A 26519-nucleotide genomic window follows, 5' to 3' on the forward strand; every position below is an offset into this window, starting at 1 on the left:
CACCCAATCAGTTGGGGGTTACCTATCAGCCCAATTTCCACACAATTTCAGTCTGTATCAGGACTTGAACCTGCAACCCTCCAGTTCCTAACCAAAGTCCTTATAGACAGAGCTAATTTTGAATACATGCATTTCAATAAGTGTCTGTCTGTGACTGTGCATTTTCAATATAATGAAGTCGGGGGTGGTCATGACAACAAACAAAAATTAAATTAAAGTCCAAAGCCCAAGGAAAAAGAACAAGATTAGGCATTCAAATGACGCAAATGAAACTGGCAAAAATGCTAAACTGACCATCAGCAAGGAAAAGGTGTTGCCAAAGAAACAGAGACCTTAGTCATAGTACATATGGGGTCGCTAAGCTACATGAAATTGTCTCAACTAATTACATTCTGTAGTCAATTATCAAACACGTTTGACAACTTCAAGCTGGCAAATAAAATAAAGACCTCAATCTCCTGCCCAGATTAAAAAATAAAATAGTTTACTTGGGAAAGCCGGCTGTATCCATGACATAAGTGCATGCAATCACAGATTTTTCTCAAGTTCAAAATTCCTGCATTCAATTTTTAAACCTGTTACCAGCTAGATGCAGCTATTGGCTTATAGACACATCCAAGAAAGTATTGAAGGTGATTTCATGATAAAGAAGTCTATGTTCAAAAATGTGCCTCGGGGGATTTTATAGAAAGACCCTCGATAGATGGCAGTTTGTCTACCCAGTTTTAGTTAGAGCAACTTATTTACTAGCTTGTCCACAAAATGAGCCGTTAGTTTAGTTGATACTCACATCCAGGCGATGAGGGGTGTAGAGGCCACTACCCGACAGCTCCTCATAGCCGCCCGTCAGGTGTGTAGCACGGTGCAGGGTATCCACCTGTCAGAGACAAAACAAAGTTCAGAACAAACTTCGGGGAAAAACAATAAGACAGCTGAGCAAATATCAAAGCTCCTAAATAGTTTTTTCCAAAACAATCTAAGGTTGACCAGATGGGTTTTAGTGTCAGTCCACAAACCTCTGCTGTATGTTTGTCACTTTGTAGCTCAACCACTAACTTCATGACTCTCCATTTAACCAATTCTGCTCTTGTTTCCATGAAGTCAAAAACTGCAACTGAAGCCAAAAGCCAATATTCTAGTTTGTAAAATGTGAAATTCTTAAACTCTACTGTGCTCAACAGCAGAAATCTGTGGAACCCTCCAAAACAACAATGGACCTGTTCATATCTATAAACAGAAAGCAATCACAATAATTGTTCAATGTGAGGGAATTCCTTTTGAGCTACACAAGTGTGAGAACATGTGGAGAGATGGTGAGAGGAACCTCGAAGGGCAAGGAAAACCATGGACTACAAGGACAAGGTGCTGGAAGGCTTGGAGAAGCAATACGACCAAGAGGTGGAGAAATTTAGCCTCCATCAGAGGGGTGGCTGAATCAATCTCCAAACTTAAAAGAGCTCTATATCAACTATAGAGAAGTGGTAAAAATCCTGATGCTCCAAAGATGTCCAGGGCATCTGTGCTCCTGACTTTGTGCTTTCTTAATCAATAGATATAGGTAGGGACTATGTGTATATGCAACAATACAAAACTACATAGCCTTAAACGAACTGACATCATTCTTTGTGAGTGTATCCATAAGCTCCTCAGGGCTCACTGTACAGATCAAGGATGGGTCAGCTTGTCTGTATATGTGTTGAGGGAGGAGTTGACAGGGTCATGGGTAAAGTCAGGATGGGATCTGAGGAGGGGTCGGGATCTAAAGGAGCTAGGGTAACTATAAGGATCCAGGAATTCTAGGTGGCTGGGTAAACAGCATTGAGGTCAACTCTACAGCTGTCCTCAGTGCATACCTGCGGCTGTAGAGAGGGGGCGATGGTGAGACCCTCCCCGTTGAGTGAACGCAGGCCAAGGTAGGTATCGCCTGTGTGAGCCAAACTGTATGACCCCGGTGACCCTGCAGGCAATATATATAGCCAATATCCAATCAGCTCCACCACAGTGTCATGGGGTGAGAAGGTACTATTTATTTACATTGACTGGAAGTTCTGATATCCAGCTTCGTTATGAGAGGAAGTGTTCTCAGCCAGCTTCTGTTTGGATTACAGATGGTGGTTTTTATAAGCATAGTGGGCTACAATCAGGTGATGACAGGTAGCATTATTTGACAGCAGGGAAGCACATGAGAGATTTCACAATGTGCATGAGGCATGTATGAAAACTACAGCAAATTCAAAGAAACTAGTGCTTTGAACAAAACTTTTTTACGGACAAAATGCTACTTTCCAACAGTACGGTACATTGCCGTGTTTGTGCTCTAGATAATTCAAAACATGGAAATGTAACATACTTACAGAACTGATCGTGATTCTGTCATTGTTTCAGATTATACACAGAATAACAATGATTTTGCTTTGGGCAATTTTGTACCAAAATCTATGTCGAACAAAGGATAAATTTACATGACTCTGAACATAGTGTGACAGTCGTCTAAAGGTACATTTGTAAGGGGGTTTCCTTTGAATTATCAAGTCGCCCTTCTACAATCAGTGTGATTTAGGACCCCCTTGACAACGAGATGGTACATCTCAAGGGGCTTATCCTATATAAATAAAATACAAATTCTTGTGTATGGAGACATCTGTGAATAGGAAATGACAAGGCTTGTGCGTAGATGAAATGTAGGATGTGGTACCTGAGTTGGGCGTTGCTGGGGAGTTAGCCTGGCTAGCCTGCGCAGACACATTGGCAGCATCCACCGCTGTCTTAACTGCGTAGAGGTTCGCTTCCTCCTGGAACTTACCGATGTTCTTCTTGTAGCGTATTCTCTTGTTGCCAAACCAATTAGAGACCTGAAGAACAGAGGGATGTCAGATATTCAAATGCCATGTTTTTATTGTGTTTAGCTGTTTTACACACCGTCCCCTCAGCCAAAGCATTTCAATCATAATTAAAACACACATAAAATAAAAAAACATCACATACACACACATGTCTGATGAAAGATTACTAATAAATGGAGTTGCAGTGTTTACTTTATAACACCCTTGAAAATGCTACAAGTGATCCTATGACCTGAGTGACCCTGGATATAATAGTGGTGTTAAAAACTCACCTGAGACACAGTTATTCCACACTTCTTGGCCAGTTCCTCCTTGGCTTCCTCACTAGGGTAGGGGTTTGACAGGTGGGAGTAGAAATACTCATTCAGCACCTCTGTAGCTTGCTTGTTGAAGTTGCGTCTCTTACGTCTGAAAAACAGAGACAAGTGATAAAATCCAAAATGCTTGGAATGTTACAACAACGTCAACTTGTTTACATCACTGCAACCCTCAAGAAAATAACCAGCCACCTAACACACACACACATACACACCTGGCATCAAGGAAGCGTGAGCGCAGAATCATGACGGCCTCGCAGGTGCTCTGTTTGAGCTGCATCTGAATTGAACTGAACTTGCGGTGGATGATAGCAACCATGCGCTCAATCTCCTTGGGAGAGATGGGTCGTGTGCGAGACTGCTCTCTCAGCAGGTTCATTACATGGTTGGTGAACTCACTACAGGCCTGTTCCATGGAGAGAGAAAAGGGAGTATAAGGCTACTGTGAAAAAATGCTCAAAAATCAAAGACACTGCTGAGCTCCAAGACGTAGTTTTGATGAAGACATTTAGGGCTCAGCAGTCATGGTAATATGTTAACCTAATTTTTACTAACTAAACAAAAAACAGTCATGTTAATAGCAACATTTGGTCTGTGAGTTGCTTGTACAATTTAAAAAGATGCATGGTTAGCTGTTTGCCAAGAACATGTATTGAACACTAGGAAATAATGAGTTGCATCAGAGGGAAACCTCATCTAGTGTAAAATGTGTTTAATTCACAATAATTGAATGCTTAATAATGAACCCCCATATAAATCCACCAGTTATGAACAAACATTAATTTTAAAGCTCAGATTTGAATTTATTTTGGATGCACTTTTCGTCTGTTTTTCAAAACAGCCAACCCTCAGCAAATTAAAGTACAATGTGAGGGACTTCAATGTGAGTACAAAGAATACGTAGGAGCCCAAACTTTTATTACTAGACTTGACTACTATGTAGTTTTTTTTTTTTTTTTACAGATTATGTGCAGACTGGTGGAAGTCAATGACTTAAGTTTTAGATTGAATGAAATCTACAGAATGCATGCTCTCTTTGCACGGTTTTCCCACCATTTGCGAGTTTGCATTTCAAACAAACTACTGCCGCTGATAGTAGTAATTAAAATACTTCCACTAGTGAAAACAGGAGTAAAAAGTATTTTGTTGAAAATCTGTAATCAAATCCTTAGGGTTACACTCATCCAGTTGGACATTTATTTTTTCTAGCAGACCTGCTTAAATTCAATTTATAAGAACATGTTCAAATTTGTTGACAAAAGTTCATGTTTGAGCATTAAACATACCTGTTCGTACTTCTCCAGCTCAGAGTGATAGATCTGACGGATCTGAGCAAGCTTGGCTCTGTAGTCGGAGTGTTCGATGCTGCTGTCGGTGGGTGAGCCCCCTGCTGCTGCTGCAGCTGCAGCTGCAGCGGCTGATCCTCCTCCTTTCTCTGGTCCTGACACACCTTCTGCTAGCAACATGTTGTCCAACCGCATGATCTGGGGATCTGGAGGGTCCTCTTCCTGCACACCTCGTATACTCAGCACTGTAGGAGAAGAGGAAAAAGCACAATGATCAGGTAAAGTTAGTATTTAGATTTTGTGAGGGAGAAGATGTATTTGTTAGTCTTCCCATGCTAGATCACCTTCCTATGGCTAAGTGAACCTATTGCATGAACAAGTATTTTAAAACTAATGAGCAAAACATTTCCCTTCACTGGGGGGGGTCAATACAATATGTTTTAGGGGTGCATAGAAAGGTGCTTTATGACTCCTAAAATTCAAAGAAGTGCAGTCATGTCAAACCCCGTCAAGTTTCTCCCCTGAGTCACTGCTATGAGCGCCTGGATGAATTCTCAATGAGCCCGAACTTCTTTAAAACCAACAGCAGAGGGCAGTGTGGTCCCTCTGTGGCAGGCTGCCAGAGATAAGGGCATGAGGCATGGGACCAGTAATGGGAGTGCATGTGCTGTCACTATGAGCCCCAGTGGCCATAAGTATAGTTATCAGTTGCTGCTCCCCACCACTGCATTATACCAGGACCTCTGTCAGCCTGCAGCCATGCTCTCATCTCTCTCTTTTTTTCACACATACACACTCCCTTACAGATACCACTGTGTTACTGAAAGTTTGGAGTACAAGCAGCCATCCTTTCTTAAGAGCCTGAAGCTTTAAAATTAAACTTAACTTTCTCTTCAACTATTTGCCTCTTACTCATTCAACTTCAGAAAAGAAGAGTAGAAACTTGCTATCAGAACTGAAAATCAATTTTCATCATTCTTACAACTGTTTCTCAGAACATATTGCCCCACAAATAGTAAGAAATAATTTCTGGAAATCATTCAAATTATTTTGTTAATCAAAATAAGGAAACACATGTTCATCACAGTAACAATTCTACTTTAGTCTTCACAAAGTGCTTTTAGAGCTACTAGGGTAAACCATAGAATAGAAAATCTGATGAATTATTCCTAAACCTTTGACTGTATTATTACAGACAAGTCAGATGGAATTTATGCTTCAAAGACCTTAAATCAGTGTTTTTCTTTTCTTTTTTAACATAAAAAAAGAATTTAGCTAATTATCATAGGTTGCAGACAGGTATGTCCACTTGAAGAAAGAAAATATTTGACCGAATTTATTCATAAAAGTTTAAGCTATAAGAATACTTCTGCTGTCTAAGAAACTTGCACAAACACCACTCAGCACGTGTATTAAATATCAAAGATACACGTTAAACAGTCACATAGGTACTCATTAGAAAAAAGGCATTGGCTAAGAAAATGAATCTGAACAGAGAAAAAAAGTGACTCATATGTTTGTATATTTGGTTTGAAGAAGAGATTTAAAAGATGAAACTGACTTTGTTGACTAATTTCTGCAAGCAGGCTGTTCCAGATTAAAGTCACCTTAACTAAAAAAGCACACAAATCGTAACTCTTTAGACTGTGGAGCAAAAAATGGTGTTGCGCAAGGATCTTGGGCATCTACGCGGTTCATAAAACAGTCAAAAGGTCAGCTGTAGGGGCTAGACCATTCTGAGCTTGAAAAGTAATCAGTAAAATCTTTCAATCCATTATTTATCTTACATGTAGCCAGTGAAGGTGTGCTAAGATATGCAGCCTGGCGAGAAGATGTCCATGTTAAATGCCATTTAAAAATCTTTCCGCAGATTTTTAGACACGCTTGAGATAGATTTATAACCAAGAACAGTTGAAAGTAAGTTGAAACTGTCTCAACGAAATGAAATAAAAACATTTATTACCTTCTCAAAATCTGAAATATTTACATTTTCGATATTTTTTTTTCTTCAAATCACTCTTAGGCTGCATATCAAGGCCAGGTTACTATAAATACAAATGTTTATCAGATATCAGTCCAATCTTGACCCAATTAGATCAGGTATCTGTGACATTGGTCTGTCTATGAAATTCAGTGTTTTACTATTCTGTGTTTACGGCAACTATGTGCGCGTACTACGTCATGTATCACGAGTGTGGGTAGGCGGGGCTAACGTAGCATGGAGGGCGATTACAACAAAGGCTTAGCAGTTTGGAGGTATTATAGACCTGTTACACTTACAACTTTTACGACTACTTGCAATATATGCAAGTCAATGTTTCCAGGGGGGATGGTAGCATTACAAAAAACAAAACAACTATCCTAATCAAGCATCTTTAAAAGCATCATGCCAAAGAAAATGACAAGTTTAACCAAACAAAAAGGGAGTCGAAACTAGGCAAACACTTGTCAGACTTAACAGCATGAGCTTTACTACAGATATCTGGAGCTCTGACGTTCGCCTGTTTCCCCATTTAACAGCAAAATGGTCGGAAGCCGCACGGTTCAGAGACATAAGCTAAGCTAATAAAATGTTTCATCAGTTGTCTACAGTCATTTTAAGAGAGAATGCTTGCAACATGAAAGAAGTCATGACGTCATGTGCAAAGCATAGCTTACTTAGCACATGTTGTATGTATACATTGTATATGTATGGTGTATGTATGCATTGTATGCATACAATACAGCCCGTTGTCAACAAGGTTTTGCTGTTAACAGCGCCGTGTGAGCGATGCCATTACAAGTTGTAGTTACATTAACTTGTCAGTTTATATATAATGTATGTATCCATTTATTTAATTTTTACTAAGTTAGGAAAACCTGATGTTACTCTACCTATAAATGATGTCTCGTACTCAGTGAGGTAAACAGGTTATTAATTGAACTTGGTATAGTCAGATAATCAAAGCCCATGTGCAGTAATCGGGACTTAAATAATAAAATGTGTGCATCCCTATCCCACATGTAATGTCTGCTGTGCAAGACAATGATTTGCCTATATTGACTGAACAAGTCCTTTCAGATGAATAGTACTTAAACCAACTCGTTCATAAAAAATCATTATCTGAAGAAGCAATAGCTGATCATAAGTCTGAAAGGATTCAAACTGAGCATTTTCTCCATGGGGGGGAGAATATTTGCTGCTTTAACTAGGGCTGTGTCTGTGCTGTGTAATGCTCGACATCTCACTGGATTTTTTGTATTATTATTATAGTTAAGATAATAAGGTAAAAAAGGGGATTGTAATAAGAATGTTTGTAAAAACTTTGAATGGTCAGAATTGGGAATAGTCACAAACAAACACAGTTCTATGTTCACACACATACACTTGGTAACTAGAGACTTAATTAATGAGGTAAAAGTCAGTTTAAACAGTGGTCAAACCAGACAGGATTCTGAAAGAGACAGACGCCAACAATATGGATGACAAGATTAATCCCAGTGGAAACTGGGTTAGGCGCTTGTCCTCTTTAGGGATTACGCTGGTTATTCAAAGCTCATCGTCAAAGGTAAGAGGGTGCATGAACTCTCTCATTCAGGGTTTCTCTTATTAGCACAACTCATACAATGGTATGAGTCATTATGTTTTGTCAAAGTTTCCCCCTTAGAGTTGTCTTGAAAAACAAGTTTGCTGATGTCGTGCAGCCAGAGCTAACAAATGGGCCAGCAGTAGTTTTAGGCTAACAGATGTGAAAGAAATGAGGACAAAAACAGTTTTGCTTAAAAGTTTCCAAGTGCTGTGGAGCAGATGCGATTTTGCTTTTTTCAAACTTCATTTGATAAATGAGTCTGTTCCACCATTTAAGACCTCTCATTGCAAGGCCTTCCCCAACCTTTTTTTCTTGTTCCTTCTTGTCTTTTTCTATCCCTCTGCTTAGGTCTCTTCTCTCTCCAAGGCACATTCCTGCTCTGCTGCTCCCCCATCTCAGGGCTCAGGAATGCAGCAGACCCAGCCGCCTGAACTAATGACCCTGATTCGCCCCATCTCATTCCCTCCTCTTGTTCTTTCCTTTCAGTCATTTACTAACAATCTTAGCACTTCTTATCCACATTAAGTGTGGATAATTTGTAGTATTTAAGATACAGGAGTACCCGAGTTGCACCTGTTGATTATAAACCAAATATAAGGGCTTTGTCTGTGTACTGAGGGGGCTTTAAGTTTTGGTGCATCCACTCCTGACAAAATAAAGCCCACCCTGAGACAACTCTGATTTCATACAGTCATGTGTGGGGTTGATATCCAATGCCCATTCACAGAGAAGTACAACTGACCTACAATGAAGAGGGAAACTGTGGCTCTTGAAGCTTCTCACCTCTCCCCCTCCCCTTTGCCCCCACTTGTCATTATGGCCCCCAGCTGTAGCCTAATACCCCTACATTCCCCTAATTACTCCAATTAAGCTGTGATTACCCACAATTGCACTCAAGCACAGTCTAGAGGCCTAGCTATAATATAGCAGCTGTTGAGATGAGTTAAGATACTGCACAGAAAAAGGCCATAAAGGATGGACAAGGGGAAAAAAAGAGTCCAACCTTTTATGAGACTCCAGAAATTATAAACAACTACAATAAAAAAAAACCTACAGGTGTGAGAGCTGACTGTCTGGTTGTTTTTGTTACAAAATCTAAGCAGTGTTGCCTTTTGATCAACTGACTCCTGACATTGCCGCGGGCCTGGTTCTGTTACTAAGAGAGCAAAAACTCAGAGTGCCATAAGTAATGATACTTAAAATCCTTTTTTAAATAGGAGGACAGCTTAAGGCCCACGGCTTGCATCCACAGATCTTAGAAATCACACCATTATGCACACGTTACCACCCTAGCTGTGCTGTGTGGCATTGAGAGACGGAGCAAGCAACACATACTATGAAATATTCAGGGTATCCAGCTGGGCTTTCACTGCATACATAATCATTCTCATTTCTGCACAGCCAATGTGGAAACGGTGTGCTGTGCAGACAACACACAATATATGAAGTGGCGAAGGTAAGGTTGAACAACCTAACCAGTGCTGTATATTAAGTATAATGCCTTCCACACATAGGGATAGATGACTTAAACACAGTCAGTATATCATTGCTCAGCTCACAACACAAGCTTTATCCTTGTCTGTCTTTTCCCTCCCTAGCATCCCCTTTTTCACTCTGTCTCCCCCCAACACACATCCCCACCCCCCTCTCCCTTTCAGCTCTCCCCCACCCACCTACCCCAGTGCCCCCCTCCCTCTGTTCTCCATTTCAGTCGAGTTCTCCATGTGAGCCGCAATCCCTCATGCTGTCAGCCCCCCCTCTCCCTCTCTCTGTAGACAGACAGGATTAGCATTTTAATTGCATCAGCTCCCTTGGGTATTCTCAGCCTTTCACTGGGAGTGAGCAAGGGAGCGGGAGAGAGAGAGAGAGAGAAGGAAAAACAGGGGGGAAAAAAGGTAAGGAGAGAGAGACAGAAAGAAAGGGTAGAAGGAGAACCAAGGAGAATTGAAAAAAAAAACGGACAGGAAAAGATATGTGTTTTGGAGAGGAATAGAGACAGAGAGAGAGAAGGGGGTGTAGAGAGGATACAGAAATCTACAGCATTCAGAGTATAAATGAGAATGAATGAGCCAGAAAGAGTGAGAAGGACTGTGAAAACATTTTTTTCTTTCATTACAGACAATATTTAGAAAAAGATTACTAGCCACAAAAAATGTTTTTCATTGTGGAAAAATGTATTCGTATGCAAATTTACCTAAAAACAGGAAAACAAATCACAACTGCAGTTTAGGAGATATGTTAGGTTAAACTCCTGTATGAAGATTAAATCAGATTTATGGGTTAATTCAGGGAAAATGTACCTGTGGAAAATCGGAACTGGGGCCAATTCACCCGTATTATACTGCTTTGTACACACCTAACAAAGAAAGTCACCATTTAAAACCAATTTAAATAATAGGGGAGAATCACCTCTCCCTCAAACATTCACTGAAAATGGTTTCTCAAAACCCATCAGGTTAAATTCTGTTGTGAGTTTTACTGTATGGACATATATAGAAAATAATAATAATACATTCCTTTTATATAGAGCTTTTCCAAAAACTCAAAGACGCTTGTTATAATAGGTACCTTAAAATAATAGTAATTTTGTCTTAACATGACAATTGTTTTGCACAATCTAAGTATATTATACATTTACTTCTACTTAGCAAACAGTGATGGCTGTCATAAGAGAGCAAGAGAGAAAGTATTTGACCTTCATATTCATATTATTCATGCAGTGAAATAAAAACTTCACCATGATGTCATTTAAGTCACCAAGCATTTAAATGTCCTGATGGAAATTGTGAATGTTCTATCACGACTAGTGGCAATTTCAGTAGGATCCTCTAACATCTGATGTAACAATTTATTGATGTTAAATTTCAAACACAAGTTCCCATGTGCTGATTTGGTACGTACTTATGCTTACATGTGTTTCTTATATGAATAGAAATAGTGACGTTAATGTCTATATGTATGCATTTCTTGCCAAAACTAAAACATTTGTATTGTTTTAATAGCTATGATTATTCTAAAATGGGGAAAATAGTAAAAATAAAGACTAACCCTATTATAAGTAGGAGTGCCCTAGATACAGCTTCCAGTAGCTATATTATAATAATGTAATATACTGTATTATTGATAATACTGTTACTGTTTGTCCAAACTTTTGACTGGCAGTGTATATTTGTCGTTCTAAAAAAAGGGCTTGGTTGTATAAAATGCTGCCTTAGGCCAATTGTAGTACATTTGATTATAGATGAATGATTTCCCAAAATGGCCTTTTGGCAAATGGATATCTGGAAGGTCAAGTATCTACTGCAAGTCAACAAAAAGTATGTACTCCATCCTTCTAAAGGGGTGTTTTAGTTGAGTACAGTCAACTTAATGAGTCTAATCCATATGTCCATTCCTGCTTTAAGCAGCTCACGCTAATCAGCATCTGTTTGGGTTGTTCACCAGAGTCCTGTTGCACGCAGCCCCCCACTCTGACATAAAACAACACATAAACACACATTAACACGCAAACACGAACAAAGGCAAAAACACACATATAGAGTGAGAGGTAAACCATCAAAGCAAACACAGTGTGGTCTGATTAAGGTGTAAATTGGAGAACTCACACCTTGGGCAAATGTAACACCTCAGCCCAACACATCATTAATCAGTCCTTGTTTAAGTAAAGAAAGAGGTTTAGACACCTCAATGGTGACGACATGTACCCCCCCTGTGAATGCTTACAATAACAAAAATATTGTGGCACACACAAACACTTAAGATCAAATAGTGTTTGCACAAAGATATAATACCTTAAGACATTGAGTTACAATGAGCATGTTAGAAAATGTTAAGGTATTTCAGATACCTGGAAACAAAGAAGGGTATTATTTTATTGGGGGCTGATTTTTGTCCAAACCAGCTATAAACCACACATTCATATTTCATTAAAGGATACTGAGCAATAAAGACACTTTCAGAAAAACAATTGCATTACGGTAAAAGGCCTGAACTATGGTGTTCGATAGGACTTCTCAAGCACTTTTCAGCACCTTTCACTGACATTTTTTACATGAGCTCCCAGTTCAGTTCTGCACTCTGAGAAAGACGGGGGGACCTAAAAGGTAGTATTTCAAATGTCACATAAGGAAGAGGAAGATGACGAAGAACACCTAAGCAGGAGGCTTGTTAAAGCACTGCTAGGATCTTCCCCCAGTCAACTCTCATCAGGCCAGCTGCCTCCTGTGCTCATTAGCACAGACTCTTAAGGAGCTCCTAAAGACTTTGTGAAAAATGAACGCTCATTTGAGAGGTCGTTAATTTGCACTGTTATGCAAATTAGGTGGCAATTAAGCAATAGATCAGAAGAGCAGTGCCCATTTATAACAAGTGAACAAGCATTATGACACAGTCAGATGTTGCCAGAAAGAGCTGATGCTCCATGGTTTTTCTGCTCAGGTATTATGTACCAGTTTAGTAAAGAATAACGTCGATATGCCAATAACATATCTGGAGTGTCAGGATAACAATTAACCAGTGGTCTTACAGAGAAACAATCAATTGGCTTTGCCGCACTGTAAACTATTTAATGAGTGAATTTATTAACAACCCTTAGCAAACAATAATTATCCATTAGAAAATATACTTACTTTGGATTACCATACAGTGCTACTTAATCAATTTATTCTTATATTAAGCATCACAAGCTTAAGAGGGAGTGTGCTCATTAGCTATCTGTAATGACCTAAGCCTGCTTTGTACTTCTGCATTGAATCTATGCTGTAGCTACGCTGTTGTAATTACTACATACCCGTGCATCATTGTATCTGCGTTGCTATGCAAAACACCCTGCCTAAACACACAATATTTGGTAATGCTATTGCCATGCTACTTTCAGGGCTTTCACTCTTGTAGAAATCTCCTGAAAAACTCAGGATATTTCCAGTAGGAGCTGTATATGCGAACACATTTTTCTCTCTGACTTCACCTGGATTTTCTCCTGCCAGACCCCAAGTATTTTTTCCACAGCAAGTCCGAGTAAGCTGATGTGAGAATGCCGCAGGATATTCGGTGGAGCTGCACGGTGCATAGAATACAGGCTACCACTACGATCTCTGTGCACGTAATTAAACTGCTGCATTAGGTTTTCTGTAAGTATGCTGTTCCCCACTCTATTGTTGAGGTTTTCATTCCGTTGGACTACACATAGCATTGATATAAAGACAAATATTCTCATTATAGCCTTGTATAGCAGACTCTGTTGCTTTGTCAGCTACTTCCGCGTTGTTGTTTTATGTCACGTCATACCTCAGGAGACAACGACCCCCCTCCCGTCTGACAGGCATAGTCTCCCGCTGTGAGGAGCATATGTGAACAGCAAGGTCAGGAGAATGTAATTATCTAGATATTTTCGGGAGTGCATGTGAAAACGGCTTTATATATAGTCAGTGTCCAGTTCCTCCACAGTTTCTGCTTAAGTGTGTACAGGAAAGCATTGTGACTGAAACCGAGTGCAGTATGTTGGAGTTGGAGCTGATAAATAGTGTTGTTACTTGGAGTTATTATTTGGGAATTTCTAAAGTGTGTCTGTATGACAGTTTTTGCACAGCTACAGTGATCCTGAACCTTCAAACAAGCTAGCATCTAGCAGACATTAGCAAGCAGGTGATATAAAGTTATTAACTCCACTACAGGGGAAAAACAGCTGTGTGGAAATATTTTGGACATAGATTATAGTCAGGCAAGCTGCCCAATTTTAGTTATCGACCATGTTTGCAATGTTCTTTTTTAAGCCGTATACAATTGTCATCTTATGCATTAAAAAAAAAAAATCTCATCTCGCTAACTACCCATAGCTGAAGTGTGATTAGCATCTTATACAGGCTCATTAGGTTAAACATACAGAGAGGACTGCTGTAACGTGCCTCCTTGGATGGATTGTTTGCATTGCCACGTCTCATGTTAAATATATCATAAAATCATAAACTGTAACTATTTAAGTCCAGGTGTGAAAATGCACTCAAAAGAAAATTCAAAATAAGACACGAAAATGGATTATTGTTACATGATGGTGAAGAAAGGCACAAATTGGTAAGAATGTAGGAAACAAAATGTTAGTTGCTAAAAACAGGGAAGATGTTCTGTGCTTAAAACATTTTTTTTAGTGTTTAAAATTCAACATGGTGAAACACAAACATGCAGTTATGTTCATAATTATGGCAAGTTTAATTTTAAATGGTTAAAAAATTTGGCACAGAGAAATACTGATATTTGTTCTTATTGTTAAAAAGAAGATTGTTTTTAATTCAAAGCAACAAATTGTAGGATTTCGGTTTGGTGCGCTTAGGCGCCAACCTATGGTCTTCTGAGTGCAACTGCACCGTCATAAGTCACATTGTGCTGTTGCCTCCCCACATAGACAATGTGTATCTGTCGACAAACAGAGGGCAACGATGTTGTGAGAAGCCAGAGAACCATGTCGACTGACAAGTTACAGTAATATTACCAGATTTTGAGCAAATATCACTCTGCAAGCATCTATAGCCCGTTGTTTGCAGACTGTTTAAATGTGGAGTAGGCTATGTGTATGTGTATCCAAATGTTAGCATGATGTCTATAGTAAGTGGCTGAATGCCTACATTGGAGAGGCTAACTTAAAACATGCTAGTTTGTAAGGCTTTAATACCTATATCTTACAGAGAGCTAATGTTTCCAACAAGGAAAGAGAACGTTTTTGGCGCAAATAGGATTAATTTATGTTTGAATGCAAGCTTGCCACCATGCATATTTAATATGATATGTTTAAGCATTCTGTTTACACATTACTAACTGCTGATCCAAGAAGCTCTCTCCAACATGTACAGGCCTGTCCAATATTTCCTCTAGCCTGGCCGTTTAGCTTGGTCAATCTTTCTTTTTCTCTTCTTAGCTTCATTCATAACTGTCCATAACAGATCTATAAATCAGGCTTTAAGCATTCTGATAATCTTAGGGTGGCTAGAAACCCCTCCTTAGCCCTTCCTGATGTTTCCATGTCACCCCTGCATTTATGACATGGTTTGATATATACAGCAATGTGCACCATTGCAGAGGGGTGGAAGGCTCCCATCAATTGTAATTAATCCTTAATTAGTCAGGATTAGGAGCTCCGCTCTGAAACTCTCCCAACCCACTGCCACCAAACTAATGTAATCCATCTGAGACCACATTTACATATCTTTAATTAAGGAGATGCCGGCTTCCTTTAAAAGCCTAAAAGCAGTGCGAGAGGCATCAACATTATGAGAAGGAGGGCACATGAGATAAAGAGGCAGGAGTCTGCACAGTGGGTGTTCCTCAACCAGTACTGATGGGTCACTCAATACGTTCCGATTTCTTGTTGTTGGCCATAAACTAGTTGGACATATGTGGCTCCAAATAAACAGGTAAGTGTACAAATCATAGCATCTTGCCTATATTTTACAAGCAAATACAACTTCAGCTCTGCCTGACCCTATATGTGTGCCCACATTCTGAGTGTTATTTAGTCAATTAGTCAAACTTGTCAAAATCAACCTCAGATAATATAACAATAATACATTTTCTATTAACTTCATATATTGCTCAGTTTTTTTGTGAAACTTCAGCTCCTACTAAGACAACCAACGTATGAGAAAGCCCACATATGCACGGATAACTATGAACTACATTCAAACCATCTTAGCTGTAAATGCATGTTAACAATTAGAAAATGATACCCAGTCTAACATATCAAACTACTCTTGTCCCACATTGATAGCAAAACACTGCTCCATAAATCATGGCCATCATTTTACAGCAAGTTGAACGACTCCGCTGAGCGTCACCCACTGAACTATATACTACAGAAAACAGTTTTCCTTGTCTACGTACAGAAGCCAAGTTCCTACAGGAATAATACCACATGGGGAAATCAGTTGGGCCACACACCATTAGGCCTAGGCTGAAGGTTGGGGTCCTCTGCCTCCCCAGTTTGAGTTGGGGGTGGGAGGCGTTGGTGTGTCTGTCAGGGCCAGGGGTCTGTGTGATATTAGCCGTCTGCCAATCTGGCTTGGGGAATGGACACCGAGTAATTACTCCTGCTCTTACTGCCTCATCAATCTCCCTGTATCACTCCTGCACCTCACACCCCACCCCCCTCACACACTATCTTTTTTTCCATTCTCCTCTGCAAAGGAGCATGGTAAAGAAAAAACAATTGAGTGGCAGGACACCACAAAACACCACTAGAAATTTTGTAAAAGCCAAAGAGAAAATCCAGCATGACCAGAAAGTGAGAGTATATGGAAAATATTTCTATGATAGAAAACCAAAGGATGTCAACACATGGCAAGCTGACTGATCTGACAAAGGTTCAAAGGTCAGTTCTTGTTTTAGACACAAGTTATGGTAAACCTGAAAATAGGTTTGGTAGCTTCACATAGATTACATTTCTGCAACTATTTTTATCGTATTCACACTTTGGGCTTGAAAGGTATTATATGCCTTTCCTCATGTAAATATAATAGACCTCCAGAGGTACCTAACAACTCATAACATTTTACAGCTCTCCTCTAAATTGGGCTCTTTGAAAACAAATAATAATTAAGTTGCTCAAATGGGTCATGTGAATCACTAGACTTAATGTTCTTTACCCTGTCCAATTTCTTGGTGTACACAAATCTAAATAGATCAATTGACACTAAAGGTGATATCCCTTTAAAAATAGAGGGGTCACAACTGACTTTGAATACAGACTGGAGTAAAACGTTTTGTTGTCATCTCATATGTGACAACTGAAAAAATAGATGAGTTTCTAAAGGTGTTTATTGATATGTGAGGACTCACATCACATCTATGTGTGACGTTTAACAATGTTGTTTTTGTGTTTTTACATCAACACTTTAATTCAATTAACATTTAGACAGCTTAAGTTCTGTGATTACTAAGGTTAAATTGTAATTTCATTGAAGAATTCACATGGTTTGCTAAAACTTTACAATCCCAATCTATTATACTGACTATATGGAAAATAATACAAGGTTCTCTTTTCACAAAACTTGAACTACATAACAACAAAGGGCTGCACTTGTATGGGTGTGTTTCAACAGGTTATATTGAACAATATGTATGAACCACCAAAGCATTATTACTTGGTCTTTAATATTCTTTTGAGGTTGGATTGTAAAACACAGTAGCAATATTTATTAAATCATTTGTTTGGGCTAAGGAATTTGTTTATTCTGATTACATTCTGAATTGTTTGGATTTTGACAACATAAAAATCTTGATTTTGTCTTTGATGTATCTATTGATAAGGTAAAAGCCAGGGATTCTTTATTTGTTAAATGTAGCCAGAAATTGTGATGGAAATGACAAACCAGAGAGTGAGTTCATTGAGTTTGCCATCTCACCAATCATCCACCTTTTCAAAACATTAATAAGATGTGATGATAGGTTGTCAGAAAACTGCTTCGCCAACAAACTAGTTAAGTGCTGTAAGCTCTGCTGACAGGCATTGAATCTAAGATGTTGGTGCTTGTAAAGGGAGTAAAACACTTTCATTCAACCTGATTGGATGATTACGGTCAAATTATTAAACAATATAGGCCTGCTATATACCAACATGGAATAAGCTATGTATCTGTTATGGCAAACTCTTAGGATGATGTGAATATATAAAAAGAGAAGAGAAGAGCCAAAGACGAGTGCCCCAGACTCACTGCCACAACAGTTCATAATGAAACTGACAACCATAGACCTTTAATAGTAACAGACATCACAGGATAAGTCACCTCAGTCTCTGATGGGTAGGGTGCTGGCCAGCGTGCAACTATTTCTACATGTAATTCCAAAGCCGAGCGCACACTGCATAATTTCAGGCTGATTTAGAACCGATGTTTTAACCGTACCACTGATTTTGAGGTCGGGGTCGTGCAGTGTACGTCATTGGTCGTGCAGTGTACACTAAGTCACAACAGCTGATCATGGCCCGGTCAGATGCTACAAAACAGTTGGAAGATTTTCTAGCATGTTTGACATTTCAGTCATACAACTACACACGCTGGCACAGTGACGATTTCCTGGACTTTAGGTATTTATTTTACTGATTGTGCCTGCAAAAACAGACAGCATCCAAAATCACCATGGCAACAACAGGCCGGCCTGTTTAATATGTTTTTGCCCTCCTATCATGATAGAAAAGCTGCCCCTTCTATTTTACTCGTAAAGTGTGAGCTCTCAGGTCGTGTGCGACAATCAGGTCGTACAGTGCAAGTACATATATCATGAGCTTTAGTCGTGCGTCCTCAACGTTTCAGTTGTACAGTGTGAGCTAACATTCCACAACGACTTTATATAATGGTACAGTTTACGCTGTAATTAAGCTGAAAAATATTTTAACTCTAAAGCCAGTTGAAAATCTATTCTTATATTCATTTAAAACATGTCCAAAAATAAACAGGGAACATTCAGGCTGGAAAAAGAGGGACTCAAGAAGGGTGACAGAACAGAGTGAGTGACATATTCTTTGTTGTCAATGCATAAAAGTAAGGAGAACACCTCAAACATGTCCTAACTAAATAAAAAACTTCTGAGAGTAACTGCAGTGGCTTGTGAGAGATTTTGGCATAAGCTGTCCCATTGCACCAAGAGCTATTTTTACAGCAAATACCCATGAGAGTGAGGGAGAACAGAACTGAGTTGAAGCAAAGCCACTGGCTCTCAACTTTGATCATTTCCCGTCTCCCTCAACGTGCTTAAATTTCTTTTTTGGGTTGTATGTTGAGCATTAACAAGTTTCAAATTTCACATTGATGGAGGTCATGCTTAAAGTGAGAGCTCAGGACAGTGCAGGCAGTGTCTTACAAAGGGTTTGTTTTTGGGGTGGTGGTGGTGGGAGAAGGGTACTGGTATTAGCGCAGAACATTTCCTTTACAATGAAAACAATCTAACGAACTGCAGCACTCAGAGGAATTCACCACCCATCCCCCATACCCCCACCTCCCCTCCTCCTCCACCACCACCATTACATTACCATATCAAAGCCCTGAGTTCAGAGCAAGTCTTCTCTTTCAAGAATGGGAGCGAGGCACAGGGAGGGAGGGGGAGAGGACAAGACCGAAGGAGTAGACCCAAGACCGAGTTTGCTTTTATCCTTGTTCAGTGTGTGTATGTGTGCAAAGAAGACAGTGTGTGTATGTGGTTGTGCAGACACAAGTGCATGTTTGTTAGTTAAAAAAAAAGACCACAGAAAATCCATGGAGATACAAGAGGACTACAGATTGGGTTTTCCAGAAGCTGCACTGTAGAGAAGTCAATTCAAATTCCAACGGCACATAATGGGGCCTGCAGGGGGTTGGAGGGAGAAGCAGAGAAAAATGCCAAAGCAGGTACACAGTGTAGTTAGGGGGCACTATGTGGCAGATGGCCAGCAGACTATAGGCAAAGATCTTTATATCACATGGTTAGCATGTTCACTTTAAGCATAAATGCATTGTGTAACTCAACGCCTCGTCTGTTTGTTTGTTTGCTCAGCCTACTGTCGGAGTACTTATAGACCCTCTCTCCAGTTTGCTGGAAGACTAAATGTGAAAATCAAAGTGAATGGCATTAGGGTAAATAAGACCACTGGTTGCCTGGGAAACAGTGTACCCTGCCCCACTCACTCAAGCCTAGCCTTTACTTTGGTCCAATCACTGGAGAGCAATAATACATTATTGACAGAGGGCCACAACAGGCAGCAGTGCAGCATTTTCAAATTGTATTTGAACAAGAGAGGTTTACTGTTAGAAGATACACACGGATAGTGAAAGAGAGAAAATCAAAGACAGACATAGGCACAGGAAGAATTGCAGAGGGAAAGGATTCAAAAATGCATCCCATTTCCAGCACCATAGCCATTAATCTACCATCCATCCCAGGCCTGCTCCTTTGAGTCGTGCTACAATATGTCAGATAGCTGATTTGAATAGCTATCAAGACGAGAAAACCAGTGTTTACTTACAGTTATTCAATGTGTAACATCATTGAGATTGAGATATATATTCAATCAGACCAATCGTACAATTCATTTAGCTTCATTTGTTAAGTAAGTGGCAGAATAGTATATTTTCTTTGCATATTGTGTTTCGATGAAGATACTACTTGTAATATAACTCAATCACCCTACACTGTTTACTTGAATTTAAACAATGTGGGAGAAAAGAGCAGCTCACTGAACTGAAACAGCAAAGTAGTTTGGACTGTTAAGAGATTAAGCCCTATTAAGACAATGAATCTGCATGATGTCAGTTAGCTGTGCATGACATTTTTTTCAGGATCAGGTTATTTTTTTAGTTCCAATAACTTTCATACAATAAGTAGTCGATTTATGTTGTGATCAAAATACAAGCAATTGCTAACTACCCTTGTAAGTGACTAATCATAGCTGTCTTTTTTTTTTTTTTTTTTAACCATAAATTAGCTGAGCTTAGCTTATTTACTTTGAGGACTTACTTTCATCATCATAGGTAGTATGTGGCAAGTTACAAGTTTTTTTGTGGGTTTTACGGTTTGTTGGACAAAAACATCTTGAAGATATTAGTTTTTATTCTGGGAAATTGTAATTAAATGTTTCTTATTCATTGACTGATAGATTAATCCTTTATTAAATGAAAAAACAACAGTTTATCATTTGTTAATGAATACATTTGTTCTGTTCAACATTCTGTTGAAGTGTTACTTGAAGCAATATGCTTTTATTCCCCTGCATTAGTTTGGTGATTGCACCAATGATGCCTCTTATGTACATTTGTTCATCATTTTCAGGTGCAAAAGATTTAAACGTTTTCATTCAGGAACTTCAAGTCACACCAAAAAATTGGATGCAGAAGTATATGAACTCAGAAGCTGTTGGCATGTTCTGCAGGAAGTTCTGCCATTAACCTCAAGTTCTAAAGCGATGCATCCAGTAAGATCGGTTTCTGCAGGTCAGTGGCTAATATTTGTTTCATTTGCTGCAATGACTTTTCCAAGTCAAAAACATTGTAATGCCATTTTAGAAGAATCCCATACTGTAACATACACAATATTTTAGGCTAGATTAGTACTTTAATATAAACAATTCATATTCAATGCACAGATTTTTCTTTTGAGGCTGAAAAAATCCCCTTAGTGTCAGGGAAACTGGAGTAAAGGTGTACTACAACTTAACTCTTTGTGAGAACCTGTAAGAACTAGGAGTACAAAGAACAAGTGAAGTAGAAACTCACCAGTTTTCTCTTTGATCTCACAGAGAACGCTGAAGAGGGCTGGCTTCATTCTGTGACAGTTCAGGGCATGTTTCCTGTAAAAGACGAGAGGGAATAAGAGAGGGAGAGAGCGAGGAGGATTACGATAAACAGACCTCCATTTCAAATCCTTCCATGTTCTTCCCCCAAAAACAAGATAGAAGAGCTGTATGTATTGTGCATACAGCATTTCAAAAGTTCAGTGCAACATAGCAGGTCAAAGCCATGTTGCTCAAAGGCATTGTCAATAGCTAACTGTCTTTGTTAGCGCAAAATATCTCTGAAGTGTCAATCTAAACTAGCAAGAGTAATGCTGTCATTTGGTTGCTTTGCACTGTTGGAAAGGTAATGATGCCAAACCTCAAGGTCATTATCACGGAGGACCAGATTCCAAAGTTAATACATTGTTATATTTTCCACAACTTACAGAGAGACTAGCTCTTTGAAAGCTGATTGGTTAAAATTATCAGAAAAATTATGATTAAATTGCAATTTGAATATGATCAGAGACGTTTATTTTATTGCCATGCAAATAGAAATTGATTGAGAAGAGTTCAAACTTCTACAGTTCACAATAAGAGACTAACATTTTAATTCAAATACACATCAATGTAATAATACAATTTAAGTGTGTATAAAACTGTACGAGAGGAATGCTGTAGCAAAGCTGGGACTATGAATTTACTCCCAAGTTGAGTACTGTACCAACACGAATATCGATTTCATCAAAGTGAGGGAATGGCTGAGAACAGAAATTTTAAAATAATTTTGTCCACATTCAAACACGAGTGAGGCTCACACAACAAAACATGTACCCAAGCATGCAGTATTATATGCTTCACGCATAAAGCTCCTTTTGCTCCCTCATATTCGAGATAGTCAGGAAGGTCATACATGCTCCATAGTTCCTGCACCAGGCTTTGACACAGAAGTTAAACACTGTAAATGTGTAGGATAAAGATGATAAGAAAACAAAAAGAAGGTATCAACATGGCGAGTGCTAGAGCAAGAACCATGTGCTTTTGGACAGACGAGGAGACACACTATGATGTGTCAGCTGAAGGAGTTAAACAAATGTAAGTACATGGATTGCAGGAAAAACCGCTTGCCACTTGCTAACTTGTTTTGTGGAATGCTTGGGAAGTGATGTAATAGGTCAACAGGAAGAAGGTCCAATAGTTGTGGGCTAAAAGGGGGGAAATTTGTCACCTACTGAATCGTAATTGAACATACTAACGTAAAAAAATAAATAAATCAGTCCTTCACTGGTACTTGTATACTGGGATAGGGACAGTAGTCCAATTAAATGGCCTAATCGTGCTATAACTATATTTCGACTTAGCTGTATATGTAAACTAACTGAGTGGCAACAACTTTAATATGGAAAAATCCTTTTTAAATTTAGAGAAAAACTAAACTAAATTTGTATGAGGGCTCTGTTCTTTGATTTGCATTAATTGGAAGAATATGAAACAAGAATAACCTGAAGATCCTTCTGGAATAAGAAATGTTTTCCCAAAGACATTGCCAAATACACATTAAAAACAACCACAGATGAATATGATTTGGCTATACCTGACCTCAACACCAATTCCAGTTGCAGAATTAAAAAGGGAACTATCGAGACTAGCAAATAGTGCACAGACTTTCTCTATCCCAAAAGACTGCTTTTCTTTAAGAATATTTGGGAGAATTAAGTACAGATTAATGTGTAGAGCATTTAATTTGTAATTTTGTTCACCAATTCTGTCACTGCTGGATTTGAGTTGGGGAGGGCTGCCATCATGGAGGGTATGAGCAGGAGGGGGAGAGGGAGGTGCTCATGCGGTCCTGTACTGACCTGTGCTGGAAGTTGAGTGGCAGGCCACCCCCTGCCATGCCCCCCCCTGCTCTCCCTCCCTCTGTGGGGTCGTCTGATCCACCCCAATGCGCCGGCGATTCCTCTGGCCAGCATCTGAACATATGGCAACAGGGTGAGAGGATGAGGGAGGATGGTGCGCAGGAAGTGTACTCTGCAACACCGAGCTCTTGCGCTGCCCTGACCACTCCCCATCCCAACACACTGCCACCCTATACAACAGGGGTGTCATGCTTATGTGAAACACCTCACACATCAAGTTGTAGATAATAACCATCGATAGGGTTGATGCGTGGATGGCAAAGTTGATCAGAGTTAGGAATGAAGTTGAGAAAGACTGTACATTTTAAGTCATACTAACTGCTCTCTGATTGCAAACCTATGTTATCAAGCCAACTGCATAGAAGTCCAGAAGTCTGGTAATTTTTTGGCTTTGACCTAAATTGAAACATTTGGCAATAAGCAAACAGTAACAATTCAAAACATAGAGAAAGTGAATCAGCTAATGCTATACACTTACTGTTAAAAAAACCGAATATTTTATCAACAGAATTGTTTTTATCTTTTATATGCACACCATCAAGGATTCGATTAGCACATACCACATGATTTGCATCCAGAACCAACCATGAGCTTGATTCCTTTCAGTATTTATATTTCACATGTAAACCTGGAAAGGACAGACCATACAGCTTGGACAACTCTGGCACTTCTGTTGTAGCCGCACCTTTATTAGTTGTTTTTTTTTTTTTAGAAAAGCCTATTAACAGCAAATATGAAGTATACTACATTATTTATCATATCATTTGCCCTTTCAAATCAAATGATTTAGATTTAGATTATTTAATTCATCAAAGTAAAACTGTTTAAGAAATTCCAGCACAAATCATGCAGGAAAAAATAGCCATGAAGAAGAAAGTATAAACAGCTACAGGGAATATTCCAAAGCAAAAATCTTTGCAATACTTTGTAAATGGAGACTGATTAAGTCCTCAAACTTGTAATGAACAAAAGGTAATATCCCAGTATTCATAGGCGGCTGGTATAGTATCATCCCTCCCCCTCACCACCATCTCATTAATAGAAACTCGATTTGCGGACAGCTGCACTCGCGTACACATTATAGGAGAATTGATTGCACCCAGCACACAATGAAAAGGATGAACACCAGGGAGGGAGGGAGTGAAAGAGGAGTGAATTAATTAAGAGAACCAGGTGGTCAAATGTTGGGTGGAAAATCACTAGCTAATGACACATCACACTGTGGCCACAGTCTTGCAGTGGACGGTTGTCTTTTGTTGAAATACTGACGCTTCTTCTGAAACTGACCTTATGCTCCTTAGCCACATGGCAAATGAGTGAGGGTCAGTTGCTCACTGCAGTGCGTTCCCTAAATAATTTTATGTAAAGATCCCTCTCACACGAATGATAATAGACAAGTCAAATAAATGAATGATTGCTGTCATCACAGACACACTTGGCTGATAAGTGGGACAATTGAGACATCCTTAGTCTTACTTTAAATTAGGCCCTCATTTACATATCAATGGCTAATGTTACTGACACTCATTGAGGTGTAGCATCATATCGGATACATGTTACAATAGGACAAATCAAGTTGTGCATATGCTGTTAAGTAAAAGTGAAAAGCTTTTTAATCGTGACTAGAGGACCTAATTTCTCCCAGATACCCCTGGCTAAAGAAAAGTAAAATGCAATGTCTTTTTAAAGACAATTTGTAAGTCGTTGTGGCGCTTCTCCGTGGTTTTGGATAACTGCTTTATAGAAGTTTGCATTGCCTACTTTCTAAAGCACAAAGTGGCATAGGGACATGAGAAGAATGTGTTTATACGGCGGTCGAGGAAAGACCCAAACAAATAGCTCTAGCATCATGAAACTACTATTTATTCTTTAACAAAAATCAATGCTCCGCAAATACAGCTCTGGTTTCAGGCAAGTTGTCATATGCATATTATAAAGGCTGACGTCTCACAGACTTAGTATGAAGTTTAACTTTAAAATTGAAATTGAAAATGAACCTTAAACAAAATTAACCTAAATAGCGTATTTAAAAAGTGCATATGTTTTCCACCTAAAGTTTACTTTAAAAAAATCAGGCTTTGTAGTAACAAAGAACCTCATTAGACACTAACATTACAACCCTTCATATGCGTGTGTTCAAGTTATTTTGTGAGAAAATGTATTGTTTTCAGAAGTGCATTATTATAGTTAGCTTACTGCATAAATGCTGCAGTTGCAGAGAACCACAAATTGGTTATTCTACGAAAGGCTTCAGTTCTTGAGAAGAAAATAAGACTAATACAACGCACTTTAGCTTAGCCTTCTTGTGTGGAAAATGGCTCTTCGCCTGTCTTACCTGGCCTGTGCTTCGTCCAGGCTTTCGTCGGTGATGGCCATTATTTGCTGTAGGATATCCCCTATGTCTTGTTGAGGTTGACCGAGGGACTGTTGTTTCCTAACCGAGTCTGGGTCGCCGACATCGCCTTGTGTTAGTCCACCGAGTCCGGTGAGACCAGTCATCATCCTGGTCTGGTCATCCATACTTTCAAAGAAAACTCGTCGTTTTCCTCAGTCGAAGAATACACACAAATAGCTAGCTTGTTAGCTAGCCAGCAAAGTATTTTCTGCGACAAATCATACAACACTTCTTTATGAACCCGACAACAATTATCCCAGATTAGTTTAGGACCGCTGTCGTAAAACAGATCGGACACACACGCTTTTCATTCGCGTATGTTTTCCACTTCAAGTCAATAAACGCGGCCAGGCTAACGTTAGCTAACCAGCGAGTGAAAAGCAGCTAGGTTAGTAGCCCAGCAGAGAAGCAGCAGGGACACACATGCACAGACTGTGTGAGATGGCCAACAGCGCCTCGCACATTTTCAAAAAAAAAAAATGTTGAATTGATACATATAACAATAGACGAACACTCTTGTCTATGTATAAAAGTCGGAAATTCACAAAAGAAATAAAACGGCAATACAGCAACTAGGCTTTCGGTCCGTTTAGCTCCAGTCAGATCTCAGACTCCGGGTTACCATTGTTATTGATGTCGCCTGAGTGTGGGGGACGAGCTGCGCGGAGAGGTGTGCGTCGAGCCTTAAACTCATACATAACGCTTTAGTGGAGTTCATCGACACACTTCAGGAGAAGATACATGTGTCGATGTTCATATCAATTAGCTGACGTTAAGGCTGATGATTAAGCACAGCAAAAATATGACTGTAACACAACTTCCCGGACTCCGTGAGTGCACTATTCCTCCAGGTGATATCTCCTTTTATTTGGCCTTTGCAAAAATAATGCCCCTGACGTCATCATCAGAATTTCTGTCACGATTGTAGTTGGTAAAATGCATTCCCCTTCATTAAAGGTTATATC

At 39.3% G+C, this 26519-nt stretch overlaps 1 protein-coding gene across 4 annotated transcripts; it reads right to left on the bottom strand.

The window, feature by feature from the left end:
- Nucleotides 1-760: 760 nt before the first annotated feature.
- On the bottom strand, nt 761-26398 carry pbx4 (pre-B-cell leukemia transcription factor 4). 4 transcript variants are annotated; one of them, XM_061026663.1, is made up of 9 exons: nt 25495-26398; nt 23100-23213; nt 21242-21315; nt 4447-4691; nt 3376-3566; nt 3116-3251; nt 2696-2852; nt 1854-1957; nt 761-877 (listed from the first exon to the last, which is right to left on the bottom strand). In XM_061026663.1, exons 1-9 carry the CDS (start codon nt 25677-25679, stop codon nt 776-778), a joined length of 1308 nt encoding a protein of 435 aa, XP_060882646.1. In that variant the 5' UTR covers nt 25680-26398; the 3' UTR covers nt 761-775. The 4 variants fall into 4 exon arrangements, with proteins under 4 accessions (XP_060882646.1, XP_060882647.1, XP_060882649.1 ...); XM_061026664.1 differs by lacking the exon at nt 23100-23213 and having other exon boundaries at nt 25495-26396; XM_061026666.1 differs by lacking the exon at nt 1854-1957 and having other exon boundaries at nt 771-877; nt 25495-26394.
- Between the last annotated feature and the right edge of the window lie 121 nt (nt 26399-26519).

This window comes from Labrus mixtus, chromosome 20 (genome assembly GCF_963584025.1).
Source record: "Labrus mixtus chromosome 20, fLabMix1.1, whole genome shotgun sequence".
In the NCBI taxonomy this organism is placed as follows: domain Eukaryota; kingdom Metazoa; phylum Chordata; class Actinopteri; order Labriformes; family Labridae; genus Labrus; species Labrus mixtus.

Coding starts and splice junctions, on each gene's coding strand:
- pbx4 (XM_061026663.1), bottom strand. CDS start 25,679: ATGGATGACCAGACCAGGATGATGACTGGTCTCACCGGACTCGGTGGA. Junction 23,214..25,494: donor CTGGACGAAGCACAGGCCAG/GTAAGACAGGCG, acceptor CCATATGTTCAG/ATGCTGGCCAGAGGAATCGC. Junction 2,853..3,115: donor GTGGAATAACTGTGTCTCAG/GTGAGTTTTTAA, acceptor TCTGTTCTTCAG/GTCTCTAATTGGTTTGGCAA.